General features: G+C 41.6%; 3 protein-coding genes across 7 annotated transcripts in view; all 3 read left to right on the top strand.

The window, feature by feature from the left end:
• Nucleotides 1–3728, top strand: part of camsap2a (calmodulin regulated spectrin-associated protein family, member 2a) — a 46519-nt gene extending 42791 nt beyond the window's left edge. For all 4 annotated transcript variants that reach the window (XM_047586950.1, XM_047586949.1, XM_047586948.1 and 1 more), the window contains 3 exons: nucleotides 690–805; nucleotides 1191–1309; nucleotides 1428–3728. In XM_047586950.1, coding sequence (XP_047442906.1) covers nucleotides 690–805; nucleotides 1191–1309; nucleotides 1428–1733 — 541 coding nt within the window. In that variant the 3' untranslated portion in view covers nucleotides 1734–3728. The remainder of the gene's footprint in view (nucleotides 1–689; nucleotides 806–1190; nucleotides 1310–1427) is intronic.
• A 1288-nt stretch (nucleotides 3729–5016) lies between these two features.
• LOC125008791 (WD repeat-containing protein 47-like) lies at nucleotides 5017–17882 on the top strand. The gene is made up of 16 exons (XM_047586087.1): nucleotides 5017–5344; nucleotides 6436–6625; nucleotides 6781–6864; nucleotides 7258–7342; nucleotides 7528–7836; nucleotides 8072–8511; nucleotides 9823–9919; nucleotides 11681–11853; nucleotides 11941–12198; nucleotides 12382–12457; nucleotides 12571–12728; nucleotides 13722–13891; nucleotides 14016–14186; nucleotides 14317–14448; nucleotides 14883–15101; nucleotides 16193–17882. The coding sequence occupies exons 2-16, from the start codon at nucleotides 6468–6470 to the stop codon at nucleotides 16333–16335; spliced, it is 2673 nt and encodes an 890-aa protein (XP_047442043.1). The 5' UTR covers nucleotides 5017–5344; nucleotides 6436–6467; the 3' UTR covers nucleotides 16336–17882.
• Nucleotides 17883–18175: 293 nt separating this feature from the next.
• lim2.2 (lens intrinsic membrane protein 2.2) lies at nucleotides 18176–21799 on the top strand. 2 transcript variants are annotated; one of them, XM_047587632.1, is made up of 5 exons: nucleotides 18176–18276; nucleotides 19839–20064; nucleotides 20692–20832; nucleotides 21168–21302; nucleotides 21638–21799. In XM_047587632.1, exons 2-5 carry the CDS (start codon nucleotides 19887–19889, stop codon nucleotides 21706–21708), a joined length of 525 nt encoding a protein of 174 aa, XP_047443588.1. In that variant the 5' UTR covers nucleotides 18176–18276; nucleotides 19839–19886; the 3' UTR covers nucleotides 21709–21799. The 2 variants fall into 2 exon arrangements, with proteins under 2 accessions (XP_047443588.1, XP_047443587.1); XM_047587631.1 differs by lacking the exon at nucleotides 18176–18276 and adding an exon at nucleotides 18696–18830.
• Nucleotides 21800–22999: the final 1200 nt, after the last annotated feature.

The raw sequence follows: 22999 nt of genomic DNA, 5'->3' as shown, positions 1-22999 counted from the left end.
CAATGCTATAATGACTGTGATGAATGCGGGCAGTGTGCTTTCACCAAAGTGCACTATAAGCACATTTGAGCTAATGTTGGCTTTAGTTGCTCTTATCGCCTCGCTTATTGCATTTTAACACACATCTTACGCAGATTCACTAGTGGATATGTCAATTCCTTACGATTCATTTGGCATAACTCATATTGTCTTTTTACTAATTGAATTATTACTTTAGAGCAGGGGTCTTCAATGTTTTTCGCGCCAAGGACCCCAAACTAATGGAGAGATTAAGTAGGGACCCCCTACCAACTATATGTGTTCTATATTAAACTCGGCCTAGTGCTACTTATAAATATACATTATTATTATCATTTTGCATTAAATATAAGTACCTCTAGTGAAGAGCTATGTTTTAGATCACGCGCTTTCAGTCCTGCAGTAAAAAAAAAAAAAAAAAAAGCTCAAATAAACGTGCTGCACTGCAACCGTTCAACCTACTTTAACTGCACTCGCTGCCTGTGCTTGCAAGCTTTGCTGCTGCGCTACATAATGTTTCTACACTATAATGACCCGTGAAACACAAACCCTGCTTTTGACCAACAAACACCAGAATGCATAGTTTGCAGGTGAGTGTTCAGGACCAGTGCGCATGCAGAAAGGTGAACTGACTCAGTGTGTGTGTGTGTGTGCGTGTGTGTGTGTTGTAGGCCAGACTCTGCAGATGGCTTCCTGTCCCCGAGCCGCTCCAGCAGCAGGAACGGAGAGAAGGACTGGGAAAACGGATCCACCACCTCCTCGGTCACGTCCAATACAGAATACACTGGTAGGTCAACGGAGCACATGTCTTCTATACGTCTAAGTGTAAATACAGATGAACAAATATGCTGACAAATTGAGTTTAATATAGATTTTTCTTGTCTTTAGATTTTATTTAGATATTCCAAGATTGTAGGACAGTACTGTTTGTTTTTTGTTAGCCTTTGCAGCGTTTGTAATTTCTCTTCATTCAAGTCCCTTCATCAGACCAACTCATAATACAAGGAAGTGGTACCAGATTGGTTCATGATTCATCAAAAGAAAGAGTCAAAGACTCAAGGGAGGGAGTTAGGGAGGGAGGGGAGGGTCTTTTCTTTCACATGACTCGATTGGTTTCTATGGCAACAGCCTCATCCCGACATTCTCGACCATTCTCCTCGTCTTTCTTTCAGGGCCGAAGCTGTACAAGGAGCCCAGTGCCAAATCTAACAAGCACATCATCCAGAACGCCCTGGCCCACTGCTGCCTCGCAGGCAAGGTCAACGAGGGGCAAAAGAACAAGATCCTGGAGGTAACGGCATCATTCAAAGCACTCAAGAGCAGGAATAAGAAGAATAAATAAACAAAAGGGTGAATTTAACCTCTGTTTCCCTAATAAGTGATAAACCTTTCTCACTCAACCCTAACAGGAAATGGAGAAATCTCAGGCCAACAACTTCTTGGTTTTGTTCCGAGATGCCGGCTGCCAGTTTCGCTCCCTCTACACGTACTTCCCCGAGACCGAAGAGATCAACAAGCTGACGGGGATCGGGCCCAAGAGCATCACGCGCAAGATGATCGACGGCCTCTTCAAGTACAACTCGGACAAGAAGCAGTTCAGCCAGATACCAGCCAAAACCATGTCGGCCAGTGTGGACGCAGTGACCATCCACAGCCACCTCTGGCAAACCAAGAAGCCAGCCACCCCTAAAAAAGTAGTGCCTGCCCACTCCTAATGGAACTTGATACCACCCCCCCATACCCATTTCAATTTGCACTTCACTGTACATATCCATAAAGATTCAAACACCTGCAATGCCAGTTAGATGAATGCCAATTTTTCCGTTTGTTTTTCCTCTCATTGCATTCCCGTCCTCGTTTATCCGACATACTCTGGACTGGATGTGATAGGAACAACTGGAATGTACGACACTGTTGAAGAATGATGTACTGTAAATGTAATCCCGTTTGTTTTTCAGAGATCGTCAGATCACGAACGGCAACGAGTGTGTCTTGTTTCTCTTTTCTTCGTGCCAAACGTCAAAAAAAAAAAGAGACAGTATGAATGCTAGGAGATTTTACTCGGTACACTGAAGCACTGAATGTTTTTAATTAATGTACAGACTGACTTTCGTTTGTGTTATCTTGTTGGTGTGAGGCCTTATGTGCATTTTGTTTTAGCGTGAGAGTGTAATTAATGAGGTGATTGTAAAGCCACAGCTTTTTCTTTTCTTTTTTTTCTTCTTGTATTTGGAAGAACAACTTTTTTCTTCATCTCTGTGGGTAAACCGGTTTGTATATTAAGGTGCGTAAAACTCTTGAGGGCCAAAAAACTAATTGCATACAGCTAGTGTTAGCCACACAGTACATGTGTGATCAGCTCAACAAAGCCAAGCGGTTTCAGCTTTTCCAGAACCCTTTTGGAGGAAGAGATTTTAAAGAATGCAGGTTCTTACTCTTACAGCGCTGCTTCTAAGCCGATGGGTCAGGACTCCTGCAGAAGTGTGACATACCACGTGTCGGAAAAACAGATTTCTAATGTTTTCAGAAAAGAAGAAAGTGAAGCAAAGAGAGTTGAGACCTGGTTTGCAGGGCTTCAGCCACAAAGGTTGAGAACTAGTGTCGTAGATCACTTTGCTGTTCACAGCAGGTTTGTGACCAAATGAAACAGCTCAGTATTTTTTTTTTCTTATGAAATGCTGCCTACTGCACTCAGTAGCGTCTTTGTAGTGTTTTATGGTACATAAAATCAAGGAATCGGACTGAAATCTGAAAGACATAACAACACACATGAGGTATTTCTCTCGAACGAAATTGTTTTACTTTCTTGACAGTATTAAAATAAAGATTTACACTTAGACTACACATTTGATGGTCTGCTCTCATGAGGCGCTTTTGGTTCACTGAGCACCAAAATGTAGGAAGCATAGGTCATAGGATTAGATAAAAACCATTTGTTCTGTTATAAAAATAAAAAGTCACCGTAATTATTTTCCAATTAATTAAAATGGCCACATTATAAATGGTTGTGTCATCTGCAATATGTCTGTGCATCTGTTGCTCTTTCATCACTCAAATGGGTTTTGGCCTAAACAAGGCACTGAGTGAAGGGCGTACTAGTGGCATATTTGTCTGAAACGTGTCCCAGAGCGGCCAGTAGTAGATTTATTTTATTTGTTCTATTTTTTTGTCAGAATGGGATTCACATGATAATGCAAGGCAAAATAGGCCAAATGTTGCTGAATACGGGTAGGAACCCTCCACTGGGTTTCATTGGTGTCGGCTTCATGTTATTTTTGCCACCGAATGTCAGATCAACACCATTTGCAGATCTATACGGGATCCAACACAAGAAATCTGCCAACATGGTGCTTTGTTTTCAACAGGGGTGGGAATTTATGACCAAAAGAGAGCATGTACATGTTTTTTTGAAATTGTAAACTAGTGCAACAGAGGGATAGAAAGGTTTCTCTGATTTTTTTTTCTCTTTTTTTGAAAGGATCAATTCACAGGAAGCTATGTCCACCTGCTTTTGGCTGTTTAAGGCCAAAGTTAAAGATTATTTAAACTGTAATGATACTGTACAGTGTGTTCATGTGAGCTACTTATTCACTATGATATCTTTGTTTTGTTTGTTAGACGCTGTGCTGTCATTCAACATATTGCTGAACATGTAGGATTTTATTTTATTTTTTCTTTTGCATTTAATAAAATTAAGCATGGCCTCAGCATATATGTGGTCTTAACTGTAAAAAAAAATGTTTTTGAAAAAAGAGGATATAAAGAAGGGCATAATATAATATAAGATATAAAGAAGTTTATATACAGTACATGAATACTGTCCCTTGCATGGAGTGATACATGCTTGAAAGTATTAGTCTTATTTTTGCACTTTTTTACACTTCTTCTGACACTGGACACAGATATAATCTATTAACTTTTTTGGTTTACAACTGAAACTAATTGTATAAGTTTATATGGTACACTTGGTAAAATGAAAAGGGAAAGGAAAAAGGAAAAGTATATCAAACAACATCCATTCATGGGGATAATTCATTATTTTCCTAAATTAAGTATCAGTTGTTGCAGATTATGAATCCACTGTAATTCTATAAATAGGAATTTAATAAGGCAAAGTTTTCAAAGGCAACATGAGTTACTATCCCTGTTCCCTTTCAGCAAACAAAGGTTCATTACTCTTCAGTTGCTGCTTCCAAATTAAACTTGCCAGCTTGTGGTTACAACATCAGATGTCGGGTGCACAAAACGCTTCATGTTGAAGTAGTAACATCATATTTGCAGGTTTTGAAAACGATGTTAAGCATCCCAGCAGGCCTCTCTGGTGAGCCAGCCATCGTTATTGTCATTACAGACACCTGTGCTCATCCCACTTTGACAAATCAAAATGTGAGAAAAGCTTGGTTGGTCGAACAAACAAACTGCAAAGTGACATTAATATGAACTAAAAGTGGCCTTGTATTATTGCTAAATTGTTTAGCTCTGTCTTGCAGACTGGAACATGGAGCAAACGTCATTTTGACCAACTGAATTTAGTTTATTAACTTAAGAAATGTGCATTGTGAAATATTATCACCACATATTATTAGAAATTATAAAAGGCAAAATGTCAAGGTAAATGATGAGTACTACAACAAGATAAACTGGTATAAAAATAGCAAAATGTTAAGGTTAAAATGCCTTTTTGACATACGGTGAAATTAGGATAAGCACGATGAAAAATAATAATTTTTATTTCTTATATTTTGATATTATGGTATATTTTAGTTACGATTTCCAACTTTTTTAGATATTTAAAAAATAAATAAATAGGGAACACAGTAAATGAACCATTAGCTCGGCAATATGCTAACATACGTGCTAGCTTAATGTATCAAAGCCGCCACTAACTGATGTAAATGCCTAAAAAGGAAAACGTAAGCATTTTTTATTTGGTTGATTTATTAATAATTGCACATAAATGCAGTCACCGTATAACCACAAATGGCTACATTATATCCCGCCTACTTTATTTTTTATTTATTTCCTAAATTCTCCTCTTAAAGTTTAACCTCCCTGTCGTAGGTGTGACCTGTGTCAGGGGCGTCATTGCTACAGTTGACTGGTGGTTTGCGGCAGCGTCCGCATGGCAACCGCGAGCTGTATACAAGAGAAACAAGGCAGACGGGAGCTTTCTGGAAACGTTGATAGATTTGGGCATTAAAACGCCCGTTCTTGTCCCGTATTTTCTCATTTTTCTTCTTCTAAGTGGACGCTGTCACAGCTGGTGACTGCAGCCGGGGGTGGAGCGGCTTTAATGCGGCGTGTCGTTGTCGGTGCAGCCGGACAGGTGAGGAGTTGGCACGGATTCACGGTGGCGCGTTTAGCCCTGCGAGTGAGAATGAGAGGTAGCATTTTGTTTTGTCTTCTTCTGTCCCGCGTATTTTTTTTTTTTTTTTTTTTTTTTTTGTCCGGGGCTAAGTAGACAAGGTGTGTTTGGGCCGCAGACCTGCCGCCGTTACATCCAGGACCCAGAGCTGGATGTTGTATCTGTGCGCGCCGGGGGAACAGGGCGGTGTCGCCGGCTGCCCTGCAAACCTGCATGCATCATCGCTATCTCTCTCTCTCTCCCTCCTAGTGCATCATGAATAATGAAGACCCCCTTTATGTCTCGCTGTAGCTGCATGTGTGATGTTGCACCGATCAGCCATTTATAAGAACTGCATCCTGCACCGCCATGCAAAACTACACAGAAAAGTATTCCGAATAATCGGGGGGAGACGCATCAAATTCCCTTTATGTGATGTTACGTGCGCACTGCAAGTCTTTTGCGGTGCTAAACGGATGCCACGGCGTATTGTAATTCGGTGATGGTGGTCCCACAGAGTGCCTTAAACGTATCAGACATCCGCACGGGTCCTGTACTTAAACCACCTGCTCAGTGCTGTTATCGTAGAAGACACACCAGATGTCCCTGTAGGAATAGTACGGCAGTGGTGCTGCAGCGTGTAATGCAATTTGTCTACATCATTAACATTGATCTAAAACTGTTAGGTTGTTTGCACACCCAGCCTCTTCAATTAAGACTAATTTCTCTGTGCACAGCCACAGCTAGAATATTAAATGCTGTTTTATCTTGTACAAAAATGATTATTTCGTTGGTAAGTTCACAGCTTTTTTCTGACCAGCAAAACATGTGAAATACAGGAGCACATAGACTTAGGTTCATGTATATGTTAATAACGAGCTATGATTTCTACACTTGGAGTAATTAGTCTAATACTATTAACAAAGATTCATTCAAATTCTAAAACTCTAATTAATAATTTTGTAATCTTTTGACTCAAGCTTTTTGCGTTTAAGAACCGTGATCATTTTCTTATTTGGGAGCAGCTTTGTTATCAGCGTGCCTGTCTACAGCTCCCTCTCTCCGTTCTCCAGCCAGTGTAAGCTGCCAACCCAGGTCTGTAACCATGACAGCAGAGGAGACGATCAACATCAAGGAGGCAGAGGTGATCAAGGTGATCCTGGACTTCCTCAACTCCAGGAAGCTCCACATCAGCATGCTGGCCCTGGAGAAGGAGAGCGGCGTCATCAACGGACTCTACTCCGATGACATGCTCTTCCTCAGGTATGACGGCGGACTGGTGCGACGCGGAGGAGATGAAGACATTCGTAGATATTTGTTGGCTTTTTACACATCTCAGCTTCCACTGGTTTATGTTTACAAAAGTGTTTTCTTATCTTGACTGCACCATCTTATTTTTTATTGGTTGCTTTCAACAGGCAGCTCATTCTGGACGGACAGTGGGAGGAGGTGATGCAGTTCATTCAGCCCTTAGAAGGAATGGACAAGTTTGACAAGAAAAGGTGACAGAAATCATGTTACATATTGTTTTTATAGAGTCTTTATGGATGATACGTGTAATCTGCAGGATGTGTTTCAAAACAAGAGGAATTTGATTTGTTTTTCAGGCATTATTAAGAGAACACAAGTCCATCTTTGAAGTTGTTTTTTAAATATTACATGAAAAACTGCATTGATGCCTTTTCCCGTCACTAGTGTTTCAGGCTGGATTTGCTAGTAGAGTGTCAGACTGGTAGCCTCAGAAACTGAATTAGGTCAAGTCCCAGTACTGTAGTGGGGCTTAACTTGTCATATTACTGACATCCTCTGTCACCATCCAGAAATGGAGACCACTTAATCAAACCTAAATGAGCAATCGGTTGGAAAAAGAAATAAAATAAGATTTATGCTTCCAGGTTTCGTTACATCATTCTGAAGCAGAAGTTTCTGGAAGCTTTGTGTGTAAATAACGCCATGTCAGCTGCTGAAGACCCTCACAACGTATGTATATATATATTTAATTAACTAGTATTCTACCGGTAATTTGAAAATAATCCAACTAGACGAGTATATAGAAATCCAGATGTCAACTTTAATCATCAAAAAAAAAAACATTTAGTTAATCTGTAAAACAGACCTGCATTTAACCACTGCGGCAGACTCACCGGTTGTCTGACTGTCCACAGCTGGAGCTCACCATGCAAGAAGCAGTCAAGTGCCTCCACAGTCTGGAGGAGTTCTGCCCGACGAAGGAGGACTACAGCAAGCTGTGCCTCCTCCTCACCCTGCCGCGCCTCACCCACCACGCCGAGTTCAAGGACTGGAACCCGAGCACGGCGCGAGTCCACTGCTTCGAGGAGGCCTGCGCCATGGTGGCCGAGTTCATCCCCGCGGACAGGAAGCTGAGCGAGGCCGGCTTCAGGGCGAGCGGAAACCGCCTCTTCCAGCTGCTCATCAAAGGCATTCTTTACGAGTGCTGTGTCGAGTTCTGTCAGGTAATTTAGTAAAAATGAAAAGGTTTATCCGTAGTGGATGTCAAAAGGCTGAAATCTAATGCAGCCTCTCCAAGCCTGTTGACATACTCACAACTCTGTTGAAAGGCGTTTTGATGCGATGTAACATAATGCTGCTGGTACAAACCCGCTAATGTAATGTCAAGAGTCGATTTATTTGAATCATTGTACGGCTTTTTTAAACCATAGATTCTGATCGACTGTTTCTGTTTTTCAGAGTAAAGCGACAGGCGAGGAGATCACGGAGGGGGAGGTGTTGCTCGGCGTAGATTTGCTTTGCGGGAACGGCTGTGATGAGCTGGACTTGTCGCTGCTCTCCTGGCTGCAGAACCTCTCCCCAGGCGCCTTCTCATGCGCCTTCCAGCAGAAGACCCTCAACATCCACGTGGACCGACTGGTGAAGCCCAGCAAGGCCGGCCACGCCGACCTCCTCACGCCGCTGATCAACCGGCTGTCCCCCTGCCCCACCTCACCTTTCCGTCAGAGGCCCCATTCAGCCGACACGTACATGTCCAGGTCCCTCAACCCGGCTCTGGACGGGCTTTCGCACGGGCTGGCTGCGCAGGACAAGAGGGGAATGGAGGCCAACATGAAGTCTGCTCTCAGTCGGAGCTTGGTGGAGAATAATTTGCATCATCAGGATGATTCGCCTGAGAGGTAACATGGAGCAAACGGGAAAGACGTTACAGATTTGTGAAGTACACGTAAAGTCAGACCTTACCAGCGAAACAAATTCAAATTCACTAGAGAGTAACACATTCAGTTCTTATCTTGAAAAGAAAACATCTGTTTAATTATTTTTTCTTTCACAAACTGAATCTATTTGAATCTTAAATAGCACAAAACACACAAAAACAACATACAAATGGAAAATACGTAGCTTAGCAAAAGCTATTCCATTTCATGCTTGAATCAAATGTCATTGTCAGCTACACGCTTGCTGTTGTGATAAAAACATGACTGAATAATAATAATGTTTGATTCATAAACCCAAGAATGAAATTGCTTTTTGACTCATTTCGAGTGAATTATTTAAATCCTGACTGATCCTTAATCGCCAACAACGAACCACTTAGATTGTTAAACACTCGATGTGTTATTCAGATCTCCTCTGCTGTATGTCATTCTGTATGTTTTGGGATTTATTTAGATTTTTTCATCATGCCATAGTCACGCTCTTCATGGTGAGGTTTTACTGAAGAAAACAAAGTAGAATTTTAAACCATTTGTTTTGATTTTCTATTACAAATCTTTCTTATTCAGTGGTTTCTCTCCTCCATCTTCCACCCAAGTATTAAACCCAGTGGAAAATCTTCCTGTATGTTTAGCACCATTAATCCCATTAATCTTAACAGAGATGCGCAGTCTTGTTTGTCACCGGTGTGGCATTGATGCAGTACAATCTAAAGCTTTCATGTCATGATTCACGACTGAAAACCAGGACATCGAGCCTTACTTGGAACTCGGGGTGTAGACTTAAGATACGGTTGCGTTCTCGTATTTTATAGCTTTTACTGAGTTCTTTGTGGCTCATGTAGCTCTACTGTATTCGCCATGTTGTCCCTCTCTCAGTGTAGTGTCGTCTGTTTCTCTGCTGTGGCTTTCCACAAGTGACAAGTTAGGGCCCCCTTTGAGTGTGATGAAAACACAGGTGGTGATGATTTTTCAACAGCCCCACCTGGTGGAGGCAATTAGTATGCACACCTGGTATATAGTGAGCTTATTTTTATTTGAAGTTTTTCATCCTTTTCATCCTGTAGGTTGATATGTATCCTTTTAGCCACGATATAATTCATAGAATTATTATTAATAGATTTGTTTTTTTGTGTCATAAGACCTTATTGCTGTGGTTTGGAGTATATGTGAGATGTTTTTTTTGTTTGTGACGTATATTATACTTCATGCTTTGTATCAGTTTGAATTCAAAGAGACATCATTTTTAAATATTGTATATCTCCTTCACTGTAGGAAACACCCACAAGGTCTGGATGGACCCAACACCACACGCACCCCTCTGACCCCTGGAAAAGACGGCGGGCCACCCTGCAGCACAGAAACACGTGAGGTAGTGTGAACTGCAGACTAGAAGTATGTGCGGTGGTAACGTGTGCAGCTTAGACCTTAAACAGACCAGATTTATTATGTGGAGTATCATCAGATGTAATCTGTACATGTGATGGAGCGCAGTGCCGCGCCTTTGGTTGCTCAGGCTCAATTGACTTCATGACTTATGAAATCTTTTTAAAAAAAAGACAAAGCGTTGTCACTTGAGTCAAAGTCGAACATAAATTTCCCTGTCTTACGTCTGGAGCCATTACTCCAGATTTAAGAGATATGGAATTGATTCCCCTCTGAATCCCTGAACCGCCTGGTCTCAGTCCCTCTCATGCACCATAAATCCTGCCTGTATTTTTTCTCCCCCGCGCTTGTGCGTGGGGTACTTACGCCCTGCTGCCCTCTGTGCCGGTGTAAGGGTTTCAGATCATGGACACTAGAGGCACATAATTACGTTTCATTTTCATGTGCGGTCACACCCGAGAGATGGCCCTTCTGCTTCCATCATCCCTCATCCCAGGTCCCAGCTCGAGATTAGATTGTGTGTGTGTGTGTGTGTGTGTGTGTGTGTGTGCGTGCGTGTGTGTGTGTGTGTGTGTGAGAAAAGCAGCGAGAAGCATAAAGTGAAATATACAGTAAACTTGTTGGAGATCCTTGAAAACTTTTTTTATGTGATGGATGATGGAGGACGAGGCCTTGGGGGTTGAAGAGTTGTCATTACTGGCTCATTGAAAGAGGTTGTGTATTATAGTCCGGTGTGTGCGCATTTGCATGCGCGCGTGTGAAAAGCCAATGAGCGCCGCCGAGCTTTAAATCACAGAATGCTGAAAGGGAATGATAAATATCAAGAGTTTTCAAGTTATGAAAAGTTATCCTATAGAGGGTGTGTACGTGAAGTCTCCATGGTTACGGCCACTGAGTGGCAAAAATGGACAGTTGAGCGTGGAGATTAGCAGCATTAGTTTGAATCATAGGCTTTAACAGCGTCTAAATTGTAAAACTAAATAAATAAAAAATTGGGGAGGAGATGTCATGCGATTGACTGGTCCAACAGATATATTTTTACAGAGATCTTCTGTCAAAGGAAAGAGAAGTAAATGGATCGCTGCATTAAAAGAAACAGCTGGAATCCAGGCACCGAAACCTGGTGTGGTGGTTGACATTTAGTGTCAGGTAATATTAATTTTTGCTGTATTTTTTGATGAAGTCACACCTTAAGTTACTTCTTAAGTTACTGTATTTTGTGGAGGGCTGTCAGGTAAGTTTGTGGATGTTGTTGTATTGGCTTAGTTACAGCCGACAGTAAGTATTCAGTTCCAACCATAAATAACAATAAAACAATAAACGGAATATTTGTGATCACTCCTCATCATCCTTTAAACATCTGGGATGGACGCTACAGTATTGTATAGCTAACATTACTTCTCAGTAAAGCTCTTAGCGTTAGCATCTTTTATTTAGCTACATTTAACAAAACTGACATGACCTAAAATTAACTTAAACTAACTTAAACTCAAGCTAATCCACTTTTCCAAATCCACACTAGTTCGTATGGATCATTGTCGAGTCCAGTTGTCCTTAATTTGATCTGATAATCCACATTAATCCCAGTCTCGCTGTATTTACTGATACATTTCACCATGTTTTTGCCCCTCGGGGGGGCGTGGCCCCAGGTGACATCAATGCACAACCTCTATACTGGTAAAACTGGGCTCTGTACGTCTGTGTTTATGTGGCTCAGCTGGCTCACCACCTGTGTGTTTGCATCCAGCGTCGTGACTCCACAGAGCACATCCAGGAGTATTACAGGCAACGTCTGCGCGTGCAGCAACATCTGGAACAGAAGCAGCAGCAGAGGCAACTTTACCAGCAGATGCTGCTGGAAGGAGGAGTGAAGCCGCAGGACGGAGCGCAGAACAACCTCACTGAGGCGTTCCTCAGCAGGTGGGGGACGTCACGCTTAAAGATTTCCTATCAGGTGACATGTGAGTCACGGCGTCGGCGCTACAAGAGGTGTTCCCTTTTATCTAGATCCATTCAGAAGTTGGAGGAGATGAATGTGAGCATGGACCACAGGGGGGATGAAGCCTTGACGCACCTGGGCCAGCAGTGGAACGGACTGACGGGGAACACGGGCACCTCGAGCCCCAAGACGTCCACCGGCCGCCAAACCCCAGACAAAGGGCCGCCCAGGGACAAGCCGGGGGGTGTGATCAGCAGCACCCCGTTAAGCGCTGGGAACCATGGCTTACCTTCCCTCAGCGAGTCCCCAGTTCCTACTAGCCACAGGTAAGAGCCTGATGACTGGGAAGTAATTAGTTAGGTTTTTGATGAGCTTGTGCTAATCAATAGAAATAACATTCATTTTGATTCGATGATGATCAGAGAAAAGATGGAAGGTTATTTCAGTGTATCAGACTTTTAGACTGTAAAAGAAGACAAACAGATTTAATTTATCTTTATTATTATCAGCGCTGAAAGAATCAGAGCATCGGGTCCCACGGTCCAGGACGACTCCGGCTGCTCAGCAACACGTAGCGCCCATGAGGTAACTCGGAGTGGCCCAACACCTGCTACCGTCGTTTTTTCTCTTATCTGTAGTTTTATGTCGCTTGCTGATACATGTGATAAGAAGGATTGTTTTTTTCTGATCCTGTCCAGCCAGGGAAATCTAAAACCCAGTTTGTTAAAGTGAACCAACTCGAGGACACGCAGGCAGTGCGTGCTGTGGCCTTCCATCCCTCTGGAGCGCTCTACGCTGTCGGCTCCAATTCAAAAACCCTGAGGGTCTGCGCTTACCCCGAAACACTCAGCACTGGGTAAGAAGCATTCACCCGCTACCCGGGTTATATATGGAACTGTGTGATGACTTAAGGAGAAACAAGACACAGCAGGCTGTTTTTTCATTAACATGTCTTCTTACAAACTAGTCTGATTATATGATTATATAATATGTTTTGAAGGACTTGAGTAGATTTGGTTTTGGTATATAGTGGTTCCCAATAAAAATCTACATAATTTTGCAGTTTGAAACTTTAAAGGCTGTTTTCTCAAAATGAGTTTTTCCCGCGTACACTGAGCCAGAAATCTCCACTTCAGCAGCTCTCACACATACCAAACTTTCCAGATTTATTCCTAATTACATTCTGCAGATATTTACAGAGAGGATTACTCATATATCATTCAGAGTCTGTTTTATATAACATTTTACTCCTTAAAACATGGCAAAACTTTAATTTTTTTTTGGATTGTTGACAGTATTTTGTGATTTATGCAGTGATTAAAAAAGAATTCCCTCTTTAAATACGTGGAAATCTGATATGTTACAGAAATGAAACAAGAATTTTGAACCTCATTTGAGCCATTTTTCAGATTTCTGTTCTGGAAATGTATGCAAATTTGTACATTTTTATGTAGATAACTCTATATCTGCATATTTAAATATAAATTCACATTCAAATACAAATTATTGCATTTATGTAAATAATCAACTGGGGAAGAATTCACCCCACTGGGGATTTGTTCATCTCGTTAGCAATAATTGAGAAAGACGAAGCTCACTTTGCTACAGTAATATTTGCTGAATGATCTGACACACAACCAACTTAAAGAATAAAAGCAACATAATAATATGTTAGGGTCAGCTTGACCAAATTCCGAAGAGGTTTCAGTGAAGCAGTGAAATTGTCGTTACAAAAACAAGGGTTCAAACGTTTTAAGAGTTACTGGTAAAGTCCCTTTCTAAATCATGGATTTTAAAAGGCCTCCCACGCAGTTTTTCATCTGCCTCTTAAATCTGTTTGCTCCCTCAGTGGTTCTGGTGCAGTCAAGCAGCCGGCGGTGCGCTTCAGGCGGAACAAACATCACAAGGGCTCCATCTACTGCGTGGCCTGGAGCCACTGTGGACAACTGTTAGCCACCGGCTCCAACGATAAATACGTCAAAGTCTTGCCTTTCAATGCAGACAGCTGTAACGCCACAGGTATGGTTTGTATAGATTTTAGCTCTAGTACAGAAAACGTGGGGGCAGACTATCATGTCTCCTGTTACTGAGCAGCTTTTAAACCTCTTGTGTCTCGACCCTAAATCCACGACCACGGACTCAGGTCCAGACCTGGAGTTCAGCATGCATGATGGGACCATTCGGGACCTGGCCTTCATGGAAGGACCTGAAAGTGGAGGATCCATTTTGATCAGTGCCGGGGCCGGAGACTGTAACATCTACACTACGGACTGCCAGAGGGGACAGGGGCTTCACGCACTGAGTGGACACACGGGTACGTTGGCCTTTTAATGAAAAAAACCCTGTTACAATAGATATTTAAGCCAAGTTAAATGTTCTACACAGTTAAAATACAACCCAGTAAACCACAGAATCACAGATTTAAGACCATGTCATTTAAACAGGCCACATACTGACTCTGTACACGTGGGGAGGCTGGATGATCGCCTCGGGCTCACAGGATAAAACGGTCCGGTTCTGGGACCTGCGGGTGCCCAGCTGTGTTCGGGTGGTGGGAACAACTCTGCACGGCTCAGGTGAGTCACATCATGACTGGCTCTCACTGGAAGTGGACATTTATTCAGCTTCAAACCGCTCTGGTTCAGTAGCATCACAGTCAAAGATTTCTGGGCAAGTGACTGAACATATCAGCACATGAATGGAGAAGAAACAAAAGGAAAATATTAAGAAACACTTCAAATAAATCTTCTCAATCCTCTAAAACTGTTGATAATGTTTTTATTAAAATTTAGTTTAACACATTGGGGTTTGCATCAGTATTTTCAGATCAATATTTTTTATTGGCCTCAAAGTTGAGATTCATTTAATCACTGTTGTCACATTTAATCTCATTTTTGCCCTTTTAGTTTTATATCTCTCAGTGATTTCAGATCTTAACCCAAAACCGATCTCTCGTTCCTCGTTTCCTTCTTTCGTTTTGAGTTTAAAGAAAAGCCTGTTTCTCACACAGGAAGCGCAGTTGCTTCGGTGGCGGTGGATCCCAGCGGCCGCCTGCTGGCCACCGGCCAGGAGGACAGTACCTGCATGCTGTACGACATTAAAGGAGGACGCATAGTCCAGACGTACCGCCCCCACAGCAGTGACATCCGCTCTGTTCGCTTCTCACCTGGAGCCCATCACCTCCTCACCGGCTCCTACGACAACAGAATCATCATCAGCGACCTTCAAGGTAGCAACGCCCACAGAAAATTACTCTTATGTCAGGGGTCGTCAACATTAAGGACAAGCGCCCACAAACTAATGAGAGATTAAGTAGAGACCCCCTACCAACAATATTTAACTTGACATTCAATATTAAGCTAATTATACAGGTTCAAATTTCAAACATGCAACAGTAGGGTGGCTGTGCCACTGCCTTAAACATACATACCATTATCTTTAAACAGCTAAATGTTGTACAAAGTGAATGTTAGCTTCTCTTCTGCTGATATTGCAGCATGCGTCCAGATTTCACCGGGCGACTGAATAGGCTCTCAGCCACTTGCGGGGAACCTGAGAGAGTCTTGTGATTGGCTCAGCACTGATGGGGGCGGGGCCTACGTTGTACAGGGAGCTTAGATTGACGAGTCTCGGCTAGTGTGGCGCTGATGACTGAAGTGCTGAAAGACAGATAACCTCGATTTATCCTTTCACTAAAATGTGTTGGATTCATGTGCATTTTAACAGTAGTACCCCCCGCGGAACCCCTAGGGGTCGCGAACCCCCTGTTGAAGACCTATGCTCTATGTTGTATATGTAGCACAGTACACATACTGCACAGAGGGCATACATGAGATAAATCATTTGATCCAATTTTATAATCATAAAATCCACACCAATCATCAAACTAAATTAAAAATAAATTAAAACCACTGAGAAGTAACTTACTTACTTATCATGTACCACCTAGACCAGACCAGGTACCCCCACCCAGTAGCAATGATACTCTGTGAAGGTAGGAGCCCACATACGAAAATGCTTTAGGAACAACTAGAAAAAGAAAAAAAAAGGAAAAAAAGCACAAGATGTTGACCTGGCCTCCAAATTCACTAGAACCCAAACTGATCAAGTATCTGTGGGATGTATTGGAACAAGCCTGATCCACAGAAGCCCCCTCCCCCTTAACTCATAGCTTCATCTTGTTCCCAGACACCACAGGACACCCTCAGAACGTCCATTCTCTGATGAGCCACAATATTAGGAAGGTGGTCATAATGTTACGCCCGTTCGGCGTATTTTAAAAAGCTGAATCGATTCGATGTCCATTTTCTCCGCCCCCAGGAGACCTAACGAAGCCCCTCCCCCAGACAGTGGCAGGCGAGCACTGGGACAAGGTGATCCAGTGCAGGTGGCACCCACACGACCGGACCTTCCTCTCCTCGTCCGCAGATCGGACTGTCGTCCTCTGGGCTCCGGGCCCCTGAGAGTCGGTGTTCACCGACGGGAAGAGCAGCGAGGCGAAGATCGCAGCGTCCACAAACAGCCCAGCAGGGACCACTCACTGCTGCGAGTGGTTTGTGTATGTGTGTGTTGGTGTATATACATATCATGAGCATTTTTATGTGTTGCTCAGTTTAAAGTTAACCCTGTGTGTGTGTATACACAGTATGTATATTGTGTGACCGATGTACATTTGAGGCAGAAAGTCTAGTCACTTTAAAGATGTTTTATAGGGGTGTATGTTTGAATCGGACTGCATATGTCTTTGTGAGTGTGTACCTACACGTGTGTGCATTTAGATTTGCGTGCCATTAAAACTAGATTAAAAGGAAAATAACATTTTGCAGATGCAATGAAAAGGAAACAAAGGGACTCTTTTTTTGTTGTTCCAACTTGGATCCGTGTGAGGTTAAATACTTAAATATTAACAGATTTGTCTGTGTTCGCTTAATCTAACGTGTGGCTTTTGTAAATAGAGCGTAGAGGGAAAAAAATGGCTGATATGAAACGGCACAATGTAGTTCACTGCAAGCACACTTTCAAATTAATTTTAGTCAGACATGCTCACGCAGAAATTAAAGGTCAGTTCAACACGACCGTTCTTTGAAGCTCTGCTCCTTCTGTGGGAAGCAGCGACTGGACTGACCGGTAGAAGCCACGTTTTGTTATGCATATCATAATGTGCCTTTTTGTAGCAGCTGCAAAGATATTTCAAATTCTGGATTAATTTAAAGATTTATTTATTTACTTACAGCTTTATTTTGTCATAAATGTCGACATTTGTCCGTACCTGAGCATACTTTCTCATTGTTAGAATTTTAAGAGATTTTTTTCAATAGCTTTAAGTGAAGATTGAAAATGGAATTGAACACAGTTGGAATTAAAGAAGAAAGTAATTCGATAACACAACACTGGGTTCCAAATGTAAAGAGTGGCTCTAATTTTAGGTAATTTTTATTTATTTATTTTTTTAATTTTGCCACGGACACATTGATGTATGAGTTCGCATTCTTGATCTAGTTGATCCATTAATGTATGTATTTATAGTTTTAAAAAAAGGAGCACAGTAAAGCCAAAGCTTAGAGCTGCTGTTAGAAAGGATTTTAGAATCACATTTAAAATGATCCAAAGCTTCACGGTGAGGATGAGTTTAAATTGAATAAACTGAAACTAAACAGTGAATAATTTTTTTTAAACGTGAGATAAAATGTCAGTAGGTCAAAGGCAAGACGATGATAACGATGCACTTTAAAGGCAAAAACTTTCCTTTAACTTTTTACCTGTAGGGTGGAGAGAATTGATCTTTTTTTTTTTTTATGCACCATATTTTACCGTAGCTATGACTCACGTTCATCGTTACCGTCCACCTCTGTTGCTTTAAACAACAGTTTGTGCACAAACGTGGCACGAATGACGGATCTGCCAAAGGGTCAAATGGGTTCAGACTGTCAAACAACATGTGCTTTTGACTAAATAAAGACAATTTAGGGGACATTCTGAAACTAGCAGGTGGAATAAAGATGTTAAAACCTGAATCTTTTAGTTTATTCGTTTATTCCTTGCACCTTGTCATATATATTGTCACATCACTATTTGCACCAAGGCCTCGGTGCAAGATTAACACATGCATATGTCAAGGAATGATGCATGCATGCTCAAGTATGCTGAGCATGTAAAATAAGCTGAGGGATGAAAGGAAGTCACTGTGGCGTTACGAGGAGAAAGATCAAGTGTAAGAATGATGGAGGTAACTGCAGAGGGGGGAGCAAGCGAGGGTTGGAGGGGGTGTTAGCATCACTCACATGCTGCGCTCGATCATTCCCTCTTTTGTGCGGTGGACAATGACGGCCAGAGGTGCAGGGCTTAAAAAGGATACGCACTCTGGTGCCGCCGACAACCCTGGAGAGACACCAGCCACGCCAGAGGTATCAGGAAAAATGATGTGGAATTACACGGAAGATGAGTCCTCTGTACTGCCAGGAAGATCCTCTTTGAGAGCTCAGGAGGCAAATCTGGAAAGCTGCTTTTGGAGAGCGACGAGAAAGTTTTAAGGAAGTTTTAAGACTTGTGTTTGTCTTGCTCGTGGGTGACATCAGTGCTGCCGCGTTCAAACTGAGATCAAGCTGTTTGCTGCTTGACAAAAATTTGCAACTGTAGTGCAGCAATCGGTGCATACGCCTGCTTTGGATGTGCTTTTGGATGTGTTTTTAAAAATGTGAGGAGTTGAAATCTGCATGTGAAATATCTGGTTTGCTGGCTGGGTGACAGAGAGAGACAGCAGTTGCTGACGGTTCAGTTGCTCGGTGTTGGAAGATTAGTTTGTGGTGCGTTGGGGGGAGGAATTAGTGGTGGACAATGAGTCTGAACTGCCGGATAGGCAAGCTTATTGTCACACAGTAGTTTTTGGTCAAGTACTTTGCTGGCAAAGGCCAATGTGACAGCTTTTTTTTTGAGGAATGAGAAAGTTTCTGATTCAGACGTGAGTGTAATTGACTTTAAAACTGGTTGTGGATCTTTCACTAAAAACAGTCATTTTGAAAGTTGTTCTAGTAAAAGACGATGTGGTAAATCTATCCTGAAGCCTGCGTCTAAACCAGGGTCAGACAACGAAAGAAAGGCAGCTGGTTTGTGCTTAGGGTTAGGGTTAGGGGTTAGGGTTATGTTAGGGTTAGCTCATGAAGCTTTTAGGCCTTTAACAGATGTTTGACTGATTTAAACTTGTAACCAGATCTGGGCCATCATGACCATGACTTACAGTGTGATTACTCCAGATGGTGCTGTGTTGTAATGGTAAACGCGTCCTCTTGACACTCGAGTTTATTTTTAGTTCATCATTTGTATTCACAGATCCCAGGATCCCACGGAACTTCACGGAAGAGAAAATCTTAATATTGTACTTTTTCTGAACAGTCAGTAATATCTGATGATGGAAGGAGGCGTGGTGGTGCTGGTTTATCCAGGATCTATTATGTCTTGTCACAGGTGTCAAACATGCGGCCCGTGGGCCAAAAGCGGTCTGCCAGAGACTCTAATCTGTACCGTGACATAATTTTGCAGTTTTTCAATCAAAATACCTGCTGTCCCTAATTTGTCCACTGAGACCCAGGACTAGACAGCAAACAGTGATGTGCCCAATTTGCACTTATTTCCCTTAAGAAATATTAACACAAACAAAAAAAGGGTTTATTAAAAGTTTATTAAATTGTTAGCCTAATAGCATAATACCCTAAGTCATTGTTTGACTTACCGTTACAATATCGATAAAAAAATACAATGTGCTTGCTAAAAATTGTGTTTTTTCTTGTTGTCCGAAAATATGATTTAGGCTAACATGCTATTAGGCTAACGAAGTGTAAACACTTTCCTAATTTGTTTGTTTTTCATTACGTTACCTACAGGTTGTTATTTGGTTAATAGGTTATGCTACTTGTCCAGCCCGCTTGAGATCAGTTTGACACCACTGTGTCTTCTCCACTTCCCTCAACAGAAGCTGAGTGTTTAGGAGGACCGCGTTCTCCCTTCTCGCTTCTCCACCATGCTGTACACTTTCGCAGGAGGAGGCACGCTCTGTGGCCTGGCCGCCCTCGTGCTTCTCATCGTTTCCACGGCGACGGACTTCTGGATGCAGTACCGATACTCGGGTAGCTCCGCCAATCAGGGGCTTTGGAGGTTCTGCATCAACCACAAATGCCACGCCCACACCATAACCGTAGGTGAGGACAGCGGGCGTAGGCTTTGGGACGCAGGCTCACATCAGCTTAACGTCTTAAAATATTACAAATCTATGAAGTAGAGTATTTTAACCACTTTTAAGAGTGTCAGCTGCATACGTTACATGCACCGGAAAAACATTTAAGTTGTCCCCTGTCCTGCAAAGCCAAGCTGCGATTGGTTGGCACCAGTATTGTGGAAGGTGAAACCGGAACATTAAAATTGGAAACAAAGTCGGACACGCCCTTAAGTGCAAGATGAGTCACCAACCATTTAAAGTGGTTTGCCCAGAAATGGCATAAGATATATAAGATGTAATTCGCTATACTGCATACAAACACTTTAACGTCAAATTATTGGGAGCTTTAAAACTAATTCAAGTTAATGAAAGTTCACAGAACGTATTTTGATAAAACACACACAGAATAATGTTCTTGGAAAATATTCCCCCACTTAAGGATTAGAATGTGTGGGGAAAAAAAAGCAACTAGCTTAAAATCACACTCTTTTGTGCAGAGAATTGCTTGTGCGGCAAGTATTTTAGACAGCTTTGGGTTTTGTTTTTTTATCTGAAGTGCATGTGTGTATTCAGTATATGATTTTTTTTTTTTTTTTTTGTGTGTGTACAGCCTTCTGGGACGCCACTCGGGCCTTCATGCTCCTGGCTGTGTTGAGCTGTTTCGCTGGCGTGGTGCTCGGCCTGAGCGCCTTCACGAACGGCAGCAACAACAGGAGGGTCCGCACAGGCGGCATCGCCCTGGTCCTGTCAGGTAACCAAAGAATGAGAGGGTTTGAAAGTCTGCTTCTAAGGCTGCTGTTGTTTTAGGGTGATTTCCTGGTTTTGGGCCTTTATACAATACAAGTTAACTTATAGGCCACCAAGGGTTTAAGTTGAAGATCACAGATGAGGTGCCAGGACAATATGGTGCACTTAAATGTTACAGGCAGAGTGCAAGCCATAAAGTAACGACATAAATTTCTATTACAGATGTTTGTTTCATGTGTGGAATCACTTGACTAAAACACAGGATGCCTCTCTGGAAGCGTACAGCTGTTCTCGTGTTTTCATATTTTTCTCGGGGGATTGTTCTTTCTCTGTTCTCAGGCTTTCTTGCCCTCCTTGCCCTGGCAATTTACACCGGCGTGACGGTCACTTTCTTTGGCAAACGCTTCGTGGACTGGCGCTTTTCCTGGTCCTACATCATCGGCTGGGTGGCCATCATTTTGGCCTTCGTTGCAGGTTTTTACTGTATTCATCTGACCTTTTTAGGGGCCGCTGCATTCATGTTTACTGGGTCGAGTGCTTTTCAGGGACTGCTATTTGACTTTTGGTCTTTGAGAAACCATTCAGTGAACTCTTGGTTCTTTGGACACAGAGGCAAGAGAATAAAAACTTCTGGCGTCTGTGGTAGATAAAGCCTGGGAAAGTTCTCTTGCGTGCAGCGGAACCTTGAAATGATCTTAACACTTTATTTTATTCACTAGCATTTTATTCACTATCAAAACGCTTATCAGAGCAGGAGTTCCCTACATATAGCTTCGAACATAAATGCTTCTTTTTTTCCTTTCTTTTAGGCATGTTCCAGCTCTGTGCTTACCAGCGGACCACTGCAGAACCCGCTCCTTCAAACAACCCGGACAGCTGAACAACATGAGTGTACAGACCGTCAGACACATTTTGATGTCGCTGCTGCTTTGAGTAACTAGAATGGAATAAACAGAAATCACAGATTCCTCTGCGACTTTATTGCAATCTTGAAACCCTCTCAAAAGTCTATTTTTTTCTATTTTAATTATTTCATTTGTAGTTATACTACCATTTCAGGGATTTAAGCATTTCCTTGTTGGAAACATGTTATTACATTACTACTTTTAATTTAATCCATTGAACATATGAATTTTAAGTTAGTAAATAAATAAATAAATAAACAGAACACAACATTACTACAGTGGCAGTAACCGTAACGAGTGATGAAAAAGTAAAGTGTGACAAAAAGTTACAAGTAATGAAACAAAAAGTAACAGAGAAGTAACAAGTATTATAAAAGTAAAGTAACAAAAGTAAAAGTATAATTTAACTTAATTTAATAATTTCTTTAAAAAATATATTTTATCATATTACTACTTTTAATTTAACTAAATGAAAAAACATTAAGGCGTGTCATCAGATTTAAAAGCTGTCATTCCTCTGCAATATACACATCTTCTCCACTAGGTTGTGCTCTTGCGCCACATACAAAATAAATCAATAAACAGAACATTACTGAAAGTAGAAGGGTAACAAAAACATAATGAGTAACAAAAACACGAGTAATGGAAAGCAACAAAAAGTAACAAAGAAGTAACGAGTATTACAAATATAATGAAAAGTAAATGAAAGTAAAGTAACAAAAAGTGACGAATGATGTGAAAGTATAAGAACTCTGAAACCTCAAAAGTTTTTTTTCTATTTCAATACTTTTATTTCAAGTTCTTTCTTTTATTTTCTAGTTCAAAAAGCATTTGATGTGTTGCCTTAAATTAATCATTCCCTTCTTTTTACATTTTATCATATTACTACTTTTAATTTAATCCAATGAAAGAACATGTGCACTTTAAGGTGTGCGTGTCATTAGCATTAAAAGCTGTTCAGATTCCCCTGTAATATACACACTTTCTCCACTAGACTGTGGTCTTGTGCCACATGCAAAAGATAAATACATAAGTAAATGAATAAATAGAATACACCGTTGCTGCAGTAACTGAAAGTAAGAAAAGCAACAAAAACATAACGAGTAACGAAAACGTAACAAGTAACGATAAAAGTAACAAAAAGCAACAAGTAATGAAAACTAACAAAGAACTAATGAGTAACATGAAACATAAGCAACGAAAAGTAACTGAGTAAAGAAAAGCAACAAAAAGTGACGTCAAAGTAAGACAAACTCTCAAGTCTTT

Source organism: Mugil cephalus, chromosome 6 (genome assembly GCF_022458985.1).
Source record: "Mugil cephalus isolate CIBA_MC_2020 chromosome 6, CIBA_Mcephalus_1.1, whole genome shotgun sequence".
Taxonomy (NCBI): Eukaryota; Metazoa; Chordata; class Actinopteri; order Mugiliformes; family Mugilidae; genus Mugil; species Mugil cephalus.
This window is presented reverse-complemented; position numbering and strand designations above follow the sequence as displayed.

Coding starts and splice junctions, on each gene's coding strand:
- LOC125008791 (XM_047586087.1), top strand. CDS start 6,468: ATGACAGCAGAGGAGACGATCAACATCAAGGAGGCAGAGGTGATCAAG. Junction 12,458..12,570: donor CAACACGTAGCGCCCATGAG/GTAACTCGGAGT, acceptor GATCCTGTCCAG/CCAGGGAAATCTAAAACCCA. Junction 14,187..14,316: donor CGCACTGAGTGGACACACGG/GTACGTTGGCCT, acceptor TCATTTAAACAG/GCCACATACTGACTCTGTAC.
- lim2.2 (XM_047587632.1), top strand. CDS start 19,887: ATGCTGTACACTTTCGCAGGAGGAGGCACGCTCTGTGGCCTGGCCGCC. Junction 20,833..21,167: donor CATCGCCCTGGTCCTGTCAG/GTAACCAAAGAA, acceptor CTCTGTTCTCAG/GCTTTCTTGCCCTCCTTGCC. Junction 21,303..21,637: donor CATTTTGGCCTTCGTTGCAG/GTTTTTACTGTA, acceptor CCTTTCTTTTAG/GCATGTTCCAGCTCTGTGCT.